At 36.1% G+C, this 11,443-nt stretch overlaps 1 protein-coding gene across 1 annotated transcript in view; it reads left to right on the forward strand.

The window, feature by feature from the left end:
- Positions 1–11,157, forward strand: part of LOC143025197 (uncharacterized) — a 54,240-nt gene extending 43,083 nt beyond the window's left edge. Inside the window, exons 5-6 of the mRNA XM_076184654.1 lie at positions 9,527–9,634; positions 10,459–11,157. Coding sequence (XP_076040769.1) covers positions 9,527–9,634; positions 10,459–10,591 — 241 coding nt within the window. The 3' untranslated portion in view covers positions 10,592–11,157. The remainder of the gene's footprint in view (positions 1–9,526; positions 9,635–10,458) is intronic.
- The last annotated feature ends 286 nt before the right edge of the window (positions 11,158–11,443 follow it).

An 11,443-nucleotide genomic window follows, 5' to 3' on the forward strand; every position in this document is an offset into this window, starting at 1 on the left:
AATTAAAAGACATATAGTTTCATTATTCAGGTCATCTGCACACTTTTTATATTCCTTTTCATAGACAGGATCCAAGTACTTATCAGCAATATCTTTTCTGGATGGAGGAATATAACCTGGCCTCAGGTTCTGAACCATCTTGAGAAACTGAGGATGTTGAACTAGACGAAATGGTGAATTTGTAGCAGATATAATTCTTGCAACTTCTTTGTCGAGATTTTCCTTTTGAGAGGCTGAAGTTTTGATGATAAATATGTCCAGAGATGTTGATGACTTTCTTTTAGATGAAAATGATTTAGCAGAAGTGGCGCCTGTGGAGGAGTCTGATAATGACCTTTTTAATGGTGGAGTCAGGTTTGCAGATAATTCAAGTGTACCCGATGATGAAGGGATTGAAGTTGTTGATACAGATCTTGAAATGGAAACAGAAAAATTTAACATATTGCATAATTCATAAATGAATAAATAAATGAATGAATACAGTGTGATTTAGGCTACTTTTGAGTACAGTAGTTATTTTTTTAGATAATGATCATATTCACACAATCCACTAAATTATTTGGAAATAATTAACAGGATATGAAATAGGTGGGCTTAGAATTCAGCCCACACAGGATTCAGTCCACTTTTAAATTCACTAAAAATAATGGGTTAGTTGGGTTAGGTTAGGCTAAATCCCTTTGGGCTGAATCCCATGTGGGCTGAATTCCAATGGAGCCTATGATATATATTACACAATGTTGAATGAAATGAAAAACAACCATCTAGGCCCCAAAGTTGAGTGTTCTTCATTGTTCACCTAATTTATATAGTTGCGTATGAAAAGGGAGAAATGCACACAATATAAGTAAAATTATTTACCTGGGTCATCAATTTCTTCTTCTGTATGCTGTGGCTGACCTTGGCATTTATCTCTGTGAGATTTTAATCTTGACACAATGCCCTGTAGTTCCTGGCTGCAGTCTTTGCATTTAGCTCGGTACCCTTAGCCAGAAGTTGTTGGTAGTTTTTCAAAATAATTCCAGATCAGGATCATTTTTTCTGCCTGAAGGAACCACTCTGCCAGGTCCAGAAGACACCCTTCCTGGTTGATTCCAAAGCAACAACTGACTCAGTGAGAAGCTGCTTACCTAGAACAAGTTTCAACAAGAATCTTGTTGAAACTTGTTGTGGGCTGCACAGTGTAGGCTTATACCGTTCCTTGTATACTTGTGGCAAGTCTATATAACACTGCTCCTTATATTGATATGCTAAAAATATCCTTTAGCAATCAGATCGCATATCAGATAGCAATCCCACAATATCTAAAATCTATATAAAAAATCTATTTAAATCAAATAAATCTGATTTAAATAAAAAAAATAGATTTTTTATATTTTTTAAAAAGATAAAAAACATCGCCAACCCTGGTGTCCACTAACCTCATACAATAATACCTGTTAAGTCCGGCTAAAATTGGCATTTCAAAGCATAACAGTGCCTTAAAAATAGTTTCTTATTTCACTATAAAAGTTTATATTAACTTATACTGCATTGAATAAGTCAATAGTTGATATATTTGTCCTACATACAATGTTAGGTTTCTAGTTTTGATATATTTGTCCAATATAAAATGTTAGGTTACAAAGAAAGCAATGGCCTCCGCTAGCGAACCCAGGGATCTGGGTGCGCACGTCCTGTGTAATAGTAGTCCTTGATAATATCTAATGAAAATAATCAATATTTCAATATATGTATATATATATATATATATATATATATATATATACATATACATATATATGCGTGTGTGTGTGTGTGTGTGTTGTGTGTGTGTGTGTGTGTGTGTGTGTGTGTGTGTGTGTGTGTGTGTGTGTGTGTGTGTGTGTGTGGTATATGTATATATGTATATATATATGTATATATATAATATATATATGTATATATATATATATATATATGTGTGTGTGTGTGTGTGTGTGTGTGTGTGTGTGTGTGTGTGTGTGTGTGTGTGTGTGTGTGTGTGTGTGTGTGTGTGTGTGTGTGTGTGTGTGTGTGTGTGTGTGTGTGTGTGTGTGTGTGTGTGTGTGTGTGTGTGTGTGTGTGTGTGTGTGTGTGTGTGTTGGGAGTACCTCATCATTGGCACGCACTATAATCTGGGGCGGTATAGATTAATTTATTTGTTTATTTATTTATATATTTATTTATTTATATATTCATCTTTATCTCTCTGTCCATTTTCTGAAATGCAACACGCGAGCGGATATACACGCACACAGGCACGCGCAAGCGCACGCGCACGCATGCACGCAGACATAAGAGGTCATGAATACAGGAGGTTGGAGGAAGACCAAAGAAACAATGGGGGTTCTTGGTTCCTTGTGCATATGCTAATACCCACATGACACGGCCCTTTCTGAACTCCCGTTGGTCCCCTTCGTCCTTTCAGTCTCCTCTCGGCCCACGAAAACACCCTGAGTCCACAATGGCATGATTAGAGCAACTGCTCCCTCGCCCTCACACGCACGAACTTCTAACCCTGACTTTCGTCTTGACTGGATATACACAGAAGTGCACGGACGACAGCACAATGGGTGCGGTGATGGATATAATGATGGATGCATTCGTCTTCATTGATTGCCCGTGGTCACATGATTCCGCAGTCGGGCCTGTAGCAGGCTTCGATCTCGAACTGATGATGTATGAATATTGCAAGGGATTATGACACGTTGTTAGTAATGAGGGAGAATGGGAAGAGGTGGGGTTACACGGGGTTATGGTGTATACCTAGTTTTATTTCATCTACATCTATCGTGTTTTATCTTATCTTATTATATTTTATTTTGTGATTATGACACGCTGTTAGTAATGATGGGAAGAGGTGAAGTTACACGGAGTTATAGTGAGTAGCCTACATATCTTTATATCACTTTGTTTTATTCTGTATCATTTCATTTTTATCTTGTTTTGTTTTAGTATGTTTTATTTTATTTTATTTTCTATTTTACTATTCATCTATCTATTTTTTGTATGATCAATAACACTGGGCAACAACAACAAAAATTTTTGCCTGGTGTTTGAGATATTTTAGCGAATTCTTATGTGGTTTTGCCTGCTAAATTAAAAAATTAATTCAGTTTTTCCCTATCAGGTCTAGTTTTTTTACTCTTCTTATTTCCATTTTAGTTACGTTGGATGATAAAAATACTCATAAAATCTTCTCGAACAGTATACGACAATTGATATTTGGTGGCTTTTGGAATTAAACAAGACTGTTTCCTTAACAAAGTATTTTATTCATACATGAGCAAAACATAGGAAGAAATAGCGAGGCCATTATACAGAAAAGAGCACAAATATAAAAATAAAATAAAAGCTTTATGGCAGAAAATTCAAGAAATAAATTTACGTTTCTTTGTGCGCCGTGAATGTTGAGCCGCTGGTGAATCTCGTTTTAAACACCAGCAGTAGTCTGCCATCTTTACAGAGTCCCAACGTCCTTGGTACCGAGTTTCCATCTCCTTGATGTCCTGATGAAATCGTTCGCCTTGTTCATCAGTAACATCTCCGAGATTTTCAGGAAAACGATCAAGGTGACTGAAAAGAAAATGCATTTTGATGCTCATATTTGCACCAATTTCACCAAAAGTTGATAGTTGGCAACAAGATCCTTATAGTTGTCACTTTTGTGGTTCCCAAGGAAATTTTGCACTACTTCAACAAATGCGCGCCATGCTGATGCTTCAGGTTCACTCATCGTTTTCATGAAGTTTGTGTCCTTCAAGAGCTTACGGATTTGTGGTCCATCAGAAATCCCTGCTTTCAGTTTTTCAATCGTCAGTTCTGGAAATACATAGCAGATATATTTGAAACACTCCCCATTTTTGTCAAGAGCTTTGACGAACTGCTTGATCAGTCCGAGTTTGATGTGCAAAAGGGGGAAAATGATCTTATCTCGCTCAACTAAAGGTTCTTCCAATATATTGACATGGAACCATATTTGTTCGAGGCGGCCAGTCTTTCTTAACATAGTGGTTTACTCGGTCTCTGCTGTCCCACATGCAAAGAAATCTTGGGTATTTGGTAAAACCAGATTGCTGTCCCATGAGAAAATTCACCATCTTCAAGTCAACACAGATGACCCATTTATGATCATGGTACCGTATCTTCTTTAAAACTAACTTAATTTCTTCATATTTTTCCGTAAGAGTTGTTGAGTGGGCAAGTGGGACAGAGCCATACAAATTCCCGTTGTGCAACAATACACTTTTTAAACTACGCTTAGAGCTGTCTATGAAAAGACGCCATTCATCTGGTTTATATTCCTCAATACCAAGTTTTTTAAGAAGCCCAACTCTCCCTCTTTTATAAAGAAAGAAAGGAACTCTTCATGCCGACTCCGATAAAAGGTTATACGGACACCATTCTCTAGAAGATTCTTTTCTTTCAGTCGGGAAGCCAACAGTTCTGCTGAGTTTTTTTGGGAGGTTCAAGTCTCGAACTAGATCATTCAGCTCCTCCTGGGAGAAAAGCTGAGGTAAAGTCGTACCTGAAAAGTCTTCGTCTCCAGTGTCATCTTCAGGTGATGAGATTTCTTCAGTTGAGGGCAAAGTTATCTGAGGCAAGACACTGAAGACAGGAATAGGAAGCTCTTCACTGTGTGGAACCGGTCTGATAGCTGAGGCAAGATTAGGATAGACAAGCGTTTGTCGGTTTTTCCTGTTAATACCCTTCAAATTTAGGGCACAAAAGTAGCAGTCGTCTAGGTGATTTTTGGTCTCTCGCCACACCATTGGTACAGCGAATCTCATACTTTTCCTTGTCCCTTTAGTCCACTGTCGCATATGCTCTGTACATTGTTTGCAAATACTATGCGGTGCCCAGTATTTATCTTGGTCTCCCAGCTTGACCCCAAAATATGCCATATAAGCTCTTTCAACAAAGTCCGTGATGTTTTTCCGATTTTCAGGCAAAGTGTATTCTCCACAAACGTGACAAAACACATTTGGAGAATTTACGCAAAACCTTCTGGAAGATGACATCTTGCTCATTTTCTGTTGCTGAATTCACCACATCTCAAAAAATCTGGAAAAATAGAAAATTAGAATTAGATATGGCAAAGAAAATTAGAGTGGACGTACGCACATTGTGATTATACGAAAATTCGGTAACTTCAAAACTAGACCTGATTGGTCAAAATGAAGGTTATTTTTTTATTCAGGAGACCAATTTCCTATAGGAATGACTTTTATTTCCTGAACACCGAAAACCTTGAAGACCAGTGTAATCTATGCGAATGAAAATATACATAATTGTTTAAGAGTATAAATCCAGGAGTTGGATGTGAAGATAAAAAAATAATAGTAAAACAATAAATAAATAAATAAATAAATAAAAGAAGTTCCAGTGTGGCAGAAAAAAACTGTCTATGAATACATGTTGGAAAACAAGGGGATGGATTTGTTTTGTTCTATGAAATGCATTATTACTCGTAATTGGGTGCATATGTCGGTGGGCGCGTCACTTCCCTCATATTCCAACGCCATTACCCACTGTTTCTTTGAGCAAACCCCCATGCGACCACCCTTCCCATTCCAAACAACTCTTGATGTGATAAAACTATGAGTTCTGTGGCCGTCCCTTCGTCTCCTCCACCAAGGATTCTCTTTTGCGGAGATGACCCTGTGAAGGGGATCATCATCAAGTGACTTGAGGCATACAACTAGGAGCGCCTTCGACTCCACAAAAAATACAGGGTCATCAGCAAAACAAGGTCAGTGACCTTGGCATTGCCAATGGATGTTCCGAAATGACAATGATAAATATCTGTTCAATACACACCCACCACCAAGGCAGCCCGACTTGAAAGGTAGAAGCCAAGCAGCTAAGCCAATTTGCCTCTTTGAATGAAGTGGAGCCACCCGTTCTGACCTGAAATAAGAAACAAAAAGGCGTGTTGCTAGACATAGTGAAAGAAGGAGGTGGGGACATCTCAGTGCATCCGTAGTATCGCTCAGCTTCTAAGACTCCTGTCTCAAGGTTTTAAAAGGAAATAACACTTGGTAAACACGTAGCTTGGTAACTCATAACAGGGTTGATTGGCCATTGACTCGTAAAGAGTTCGTTTGCCCTTTGGATAGCCTTATCTTATGTCCACCTGGGTGTCCAATACACCCTTACCGATAGGAAAACATTAGGAGGATCTGGTTTATTCGCCGACAACCCGACCATGCGGCATGGGATACCTCACATGATCGAGACGGATTTAAGTCCTCACTACTGAAATAAATAAGATCTCTGACGACAGCCAGAATAAAATTAAAAGTACCACCCAACAGGAAAGGGAAAGGGTTATCCCCTTTCGCTGCCGAAGGGATGACAATTTGATGAACAGAATAACATGGCGACAGTTAGAAATATAGGAGGGTATGGGTGTTATTTCTGAATACACAAATCCCAACTCTTTTGTCCTATTCTTCGGGTTTAATCCTTTTCACACTAAAATTCACTTTTATTCCCATCCTGGATGCCGTCAGGCGATTTTTATTCATCCCTGAGGCATCCTTTTTGGCAATTATGGTATTACTAAATCCAGCAAAGAATCGGATTGTCTCCTCATCATCACAGAACAAAAACATTATCAAGATTTCCGAGTTCATTGATTTTTTCTCAGCCGTTATCATCTATGTAACTCCCTTTATCGGTCATTAGCGTTTCACTCAGATAACTTACATCTGTATCTAGGTACAAGTAAAAGGGGCTGTTTCTCTAATACCTATAGACCACGTGAGGGCCTATATAGGGGTTCAGAACCCTTATAGTAGGCTTTGATTCTCAAAATGGAATTCGATCTCTTACAATGTGTCTTAACTACTTGAGTATGAGGTCTTAGGTTTCCGATCTCTTGAGATTAGTCTTAAGTAACTCACCACGAGGTTTCATAGGGATTTCGATCTCTTAAAACTGGTCTTAACCAACTCAATATGAGATAATATGAATCTTATCTCATAGAACACGAGATTTTAGAGGGATTTCAATCTCTTGAACCTGATTCTAATCACTTCAGTAAAAAATCTTACCCATAGATATATAGAGTGTAAGTTTAACTTCTACATTTAAGTGGCAAAATAAAGTCTGGGACTGTTGTTGTCTTTAATGTACCAGACAGCTCTCTGGCCTACAAATACAAGGTAAGCTTCTTTCAAAACTCGGAGGGTTGCCAGAAACATTTTATATATATACATATGTACAATGTTGCCAAAACTTGGTATATAAAAGGTTTCGTCGCTTCGACTTGAGCGACAGCGAGAGGCGCCGGATTAGGCTCTAATTCTATTGTATGTCGAAGGCCGGTCTCCTTTTCTCCAGGACATGTGTCTCGTCGACACCCTGTCGGCTTCTTTACTCAAATAGAGGGCTTCAGGTGGCTTGATCCGGGATGCGCTGAGCCAATTGTTCACTTGGGCGTCGACTGTAAAAGTTAGTGACTTAGGTCACACGGACAATTGACTGTCCCTGAAGAGTTGGTTGAAGACGTCCGAGTTCACTCTGGTAGCATATGCGTGCGTGCACGCGTGTGCACGCTAGGCATCGAAGGGACATGACAGACACGCTGAATATCAAAGATAATAACAGCTGGCACATTAAAGACAACAGCAATCCCAGACTTTACCTTGCCACTTAAATGTAGAAGTCTAACTTACATTCTACATTCTGGTGGCAGCGGTGGGATACGAAACCTACATTCTACATACACACACACGCATATATATATATATATATATATATATATATATATATATATATATATATATATATATATATACATATATACATATACATATATATATATATACATATATATATATATATATATATATATTTACATTTTAACAACCACAACAAACTTTAATTCTAAGCCATCACAGGCCAGCATGCTGAAATTGATATGTAGTACTGCCCATGACTCGAACCCGGCATCCTCATGACAAGTGCGACAGTGACTTTCCAACTAGCTATGTCTCTTGATAGCCTAGTTCGAAAGTCACTGTCGCACTTGTCATGAGGATGCCGGGTTCGAGTCCTGGGCAGTACCACATTTCAATTTCAGCATGCTGGCCTTTGATGAATTAAAGTACATTGTGGTTGTTAAAATGTATCTCTAATCACTGGGACCCATTCATTGTTGTACACACACACACACACACACACACAAATAAATATATATATATATATATAATATATATATATATACACACACACACACACATATATATATATATATATATATATATATATATATGTATATATATATATATATATATGCAAAGTAGACCACTTGGAAAAAAAGAAACTAACGAAGCAGAGCGCTTCCGTATATTACATCTTCAGTGCAACAAGTTGCACTGAAGATGTAACATACGGAAGCGCTCTGCTTCGTTAGTTTCTTTTTTCCAAGTGGTCTACTTTGTATAAGTGAACACACGTACCCGTGTTCTTATTAGCATATATACAGTACATATATATATATATATATAAATATATATATATATATATATATATATATATATACACACATGTATATATGTATGTATATATATATACATATATACATATACATATATATATATATATATATATATATATATATATATATATATATATATACACGCGCGCGCGGGCGCATGCACATATACACACACACAGAAACACACACAAACACATATGTACATACTGTATATATATATATATATATATATATATATATATACACATATGTATCTATATATAGAAATATATATATATATATATATATATATATGTATATATATATATATATATATATATATATATATATATATATAAATTAGTGAATTTAGGGAGCAGATTCTCCTCAATGTATTTCTTATAAAATAACACAGCAAATTGGGCATTAGTTATCCTCTTATTGAGACTTTCTTTTCTTCTAATCACTTTTCTCTCTGTAGGAGGGAGAGGTTAAACAATACTTCCAAACGACTCCATGGTTGGGTACGAAAAATTACATTTTACGACGTTTCGCCTATGCATTAGGCATCTTCTGGTATTCTATTCAGACAATCTACATACTAATATACTACAAAGACTGTATCAATACACGCGGAAAAAACGCTGAAGAACTTATTTTTCCAATTTTAGAATATATACATTTTTTGTCAATTAATAATTGAATTCATTCATTCACTCATTTCATTATTCATTTATCTATTTGTTTATTCACTTATTTGTTTATTTATTTATCTATCTCTTTATCTATATATTTATCTATTTATTTACTTGATTGATTAGTTATTTTGTTAGTTGCTTGTTTGTTTATATATTTGTTTACTTTTTTATTATTATCATTTTTTTTAATCTATGTATTTTTCTGCGCGGAAAAACTAATGCCAAAATCAAAGACGATGAGGATTAACATCGTATGATAAAATGTACTTTAAATACAAGAAATTTGATGTGCAATAAACGTAACATAGATGTTGACAACTCTGTCCCATATACCACCCCTCAGCTTTGGCGTGGATGGACGAGCGTGCGTCTTGAGGGCCGTTTGTGAGCGAGCAGATTCTCACTTGCTCAATCAAGGACTTCTGGGAGAAATCGTAAGCCTGCTTCTCGTGTAAGTATACTCTCCCCCTCCCTCCCTCCCTCCCTCTCTCAGACTTCAAGTCCCACTACCGTTTCCATCAAACCATTGACAACTTTCTGCCAGTGTTCTCGATTTTTCCACGTTGTTCGATGTCTCGGATAATGTTTTCATTCCATTTGTTTCGGGGAACTCCTATTGTCTTCTTCCTTTAAATGTCCTTTTTAAAAAAAAATTGGTCTTCCTTTCCTGGTACATTAATGTGTAAATTTCCATTTCTCGGCCTTTAGAGCGATTCATTTTTTCTTTATATTCATTTTCCCTATCGTCAGGCTATCTATTCAGCTATGGGAAAGTAGAATGATGTTTTTTTTTTTCACAAAATATGCCGTCGAAAATATAAATTCGTTCGTCATATTAGATCTCTAGCAGCCCTGAATTTCTGTTACTGTGTCCTTATTACTTAAACTTCATGCAGTGAAGAGTTGACCTACATCTGTAAGCTTGAATTCTGCATAATAAAGAGAATTTTTTACGCTGAAGTAAGTCGAGCCTGTCAGCATTCGAATCTGAGCGAAATTTGGGGTAAAGCATGAGAACCGCGTAAGGAGTGCGAATGTCTCACAGAATTCGTTTCCAACTTCTCAAAATTGTCTATGAATTTTCCTGACGAGTTAAACACCATATGAGGACGGAGCCTTTATTTGTACGAAATTCCGCTTATTACAAATTTTTGAAGTACTTGAAAAAGCTGTAATAAGCGAAATGTCGTACAAATAAAGGCTCCGTCCTCATATGGTGTTTAACTCGTCAACTGCCACTTTCATGAAAAAATGAATTTTCCTCTCTCATTCCAGGGCATCAGCAGCTCAGAGCACGGAAAATATGTACGAATATTTGACTGCAGAATACCATGGACAGACAAACGGCGACTGCTGGTCCTTGTACCCTTCTTGCCCGCTTTCCTTCTTCAATTGGATGGATGGATGATACGACATTCTTGCAGACGACTTTGTCCTGTCATTCACCTAAAGGGGTCCTTTATGTATCCTCTATTCCATAATCTGTAGATATTTTTGTATTTCATACCTCTTCTTCATTGGGTTAGCGAGTAATTTATCCTACCAGTATACTACATTTAATACTTAGTGATAAGATTTACCTATTTATTCATCTATAAATTTGTAATGACATATTTTTTCAATCTGAATTCAAATCCACATACCTAGATTTTTTAACGAAAGCAAGATGTAATAGAAAACGAAAAAAGACATCTTACATACAATGTAAAAAAATTATATATATATATATATTTGCCTGACAGGTCTTATATAAATCACCTTTGTTTTAAACGCTATGTATCTAGATAAATTTATAATACTAGCCTAGAAATTATAGATACATTCGTTTGTCTAATTCAGATCTTATGTACATTCTTGTGTTCAAATGGTTGTGTGTGCGCATTTGTATTTATGTATTGATGTAAAAAAAATCTAATCTAGAAATTATAAACACTTTCATGTATTTCACTCAGACCCTTATTCCATTCTTATATATTCACCAAATACTAGAAATACATATGTATATATACATATGAATATGTATGTATACATAGAATACATATACATTCATACATACATATATATATGTTTACAGTATGTATATATATATATATATATATATATATATATATACATATATATATATATATATATATATATATATATATATATATATATATATATATATATATATATATTGTGACATCCTGACTCAAAAAAGTTTGGTGGTAGATTCTGTAGTCTATAGAATATATTCCTTTGTAGTTTGTAGAAAGACCAA

Source organism: Oratosquilla oratoria, chromosome 5 (assembly GCF_046742065.1).
Source record: "Oratosquilla oratoria isolate Oo_2021 chromosome 5, ASM4674206v1, whole genome shotgun sequence".
NCBI lineage: Eukaryota > Metazoa > Arthropoda > Malacostraca > Stomatopoda > Squillidae > Oratosquilla > Oratosquilla oratoria.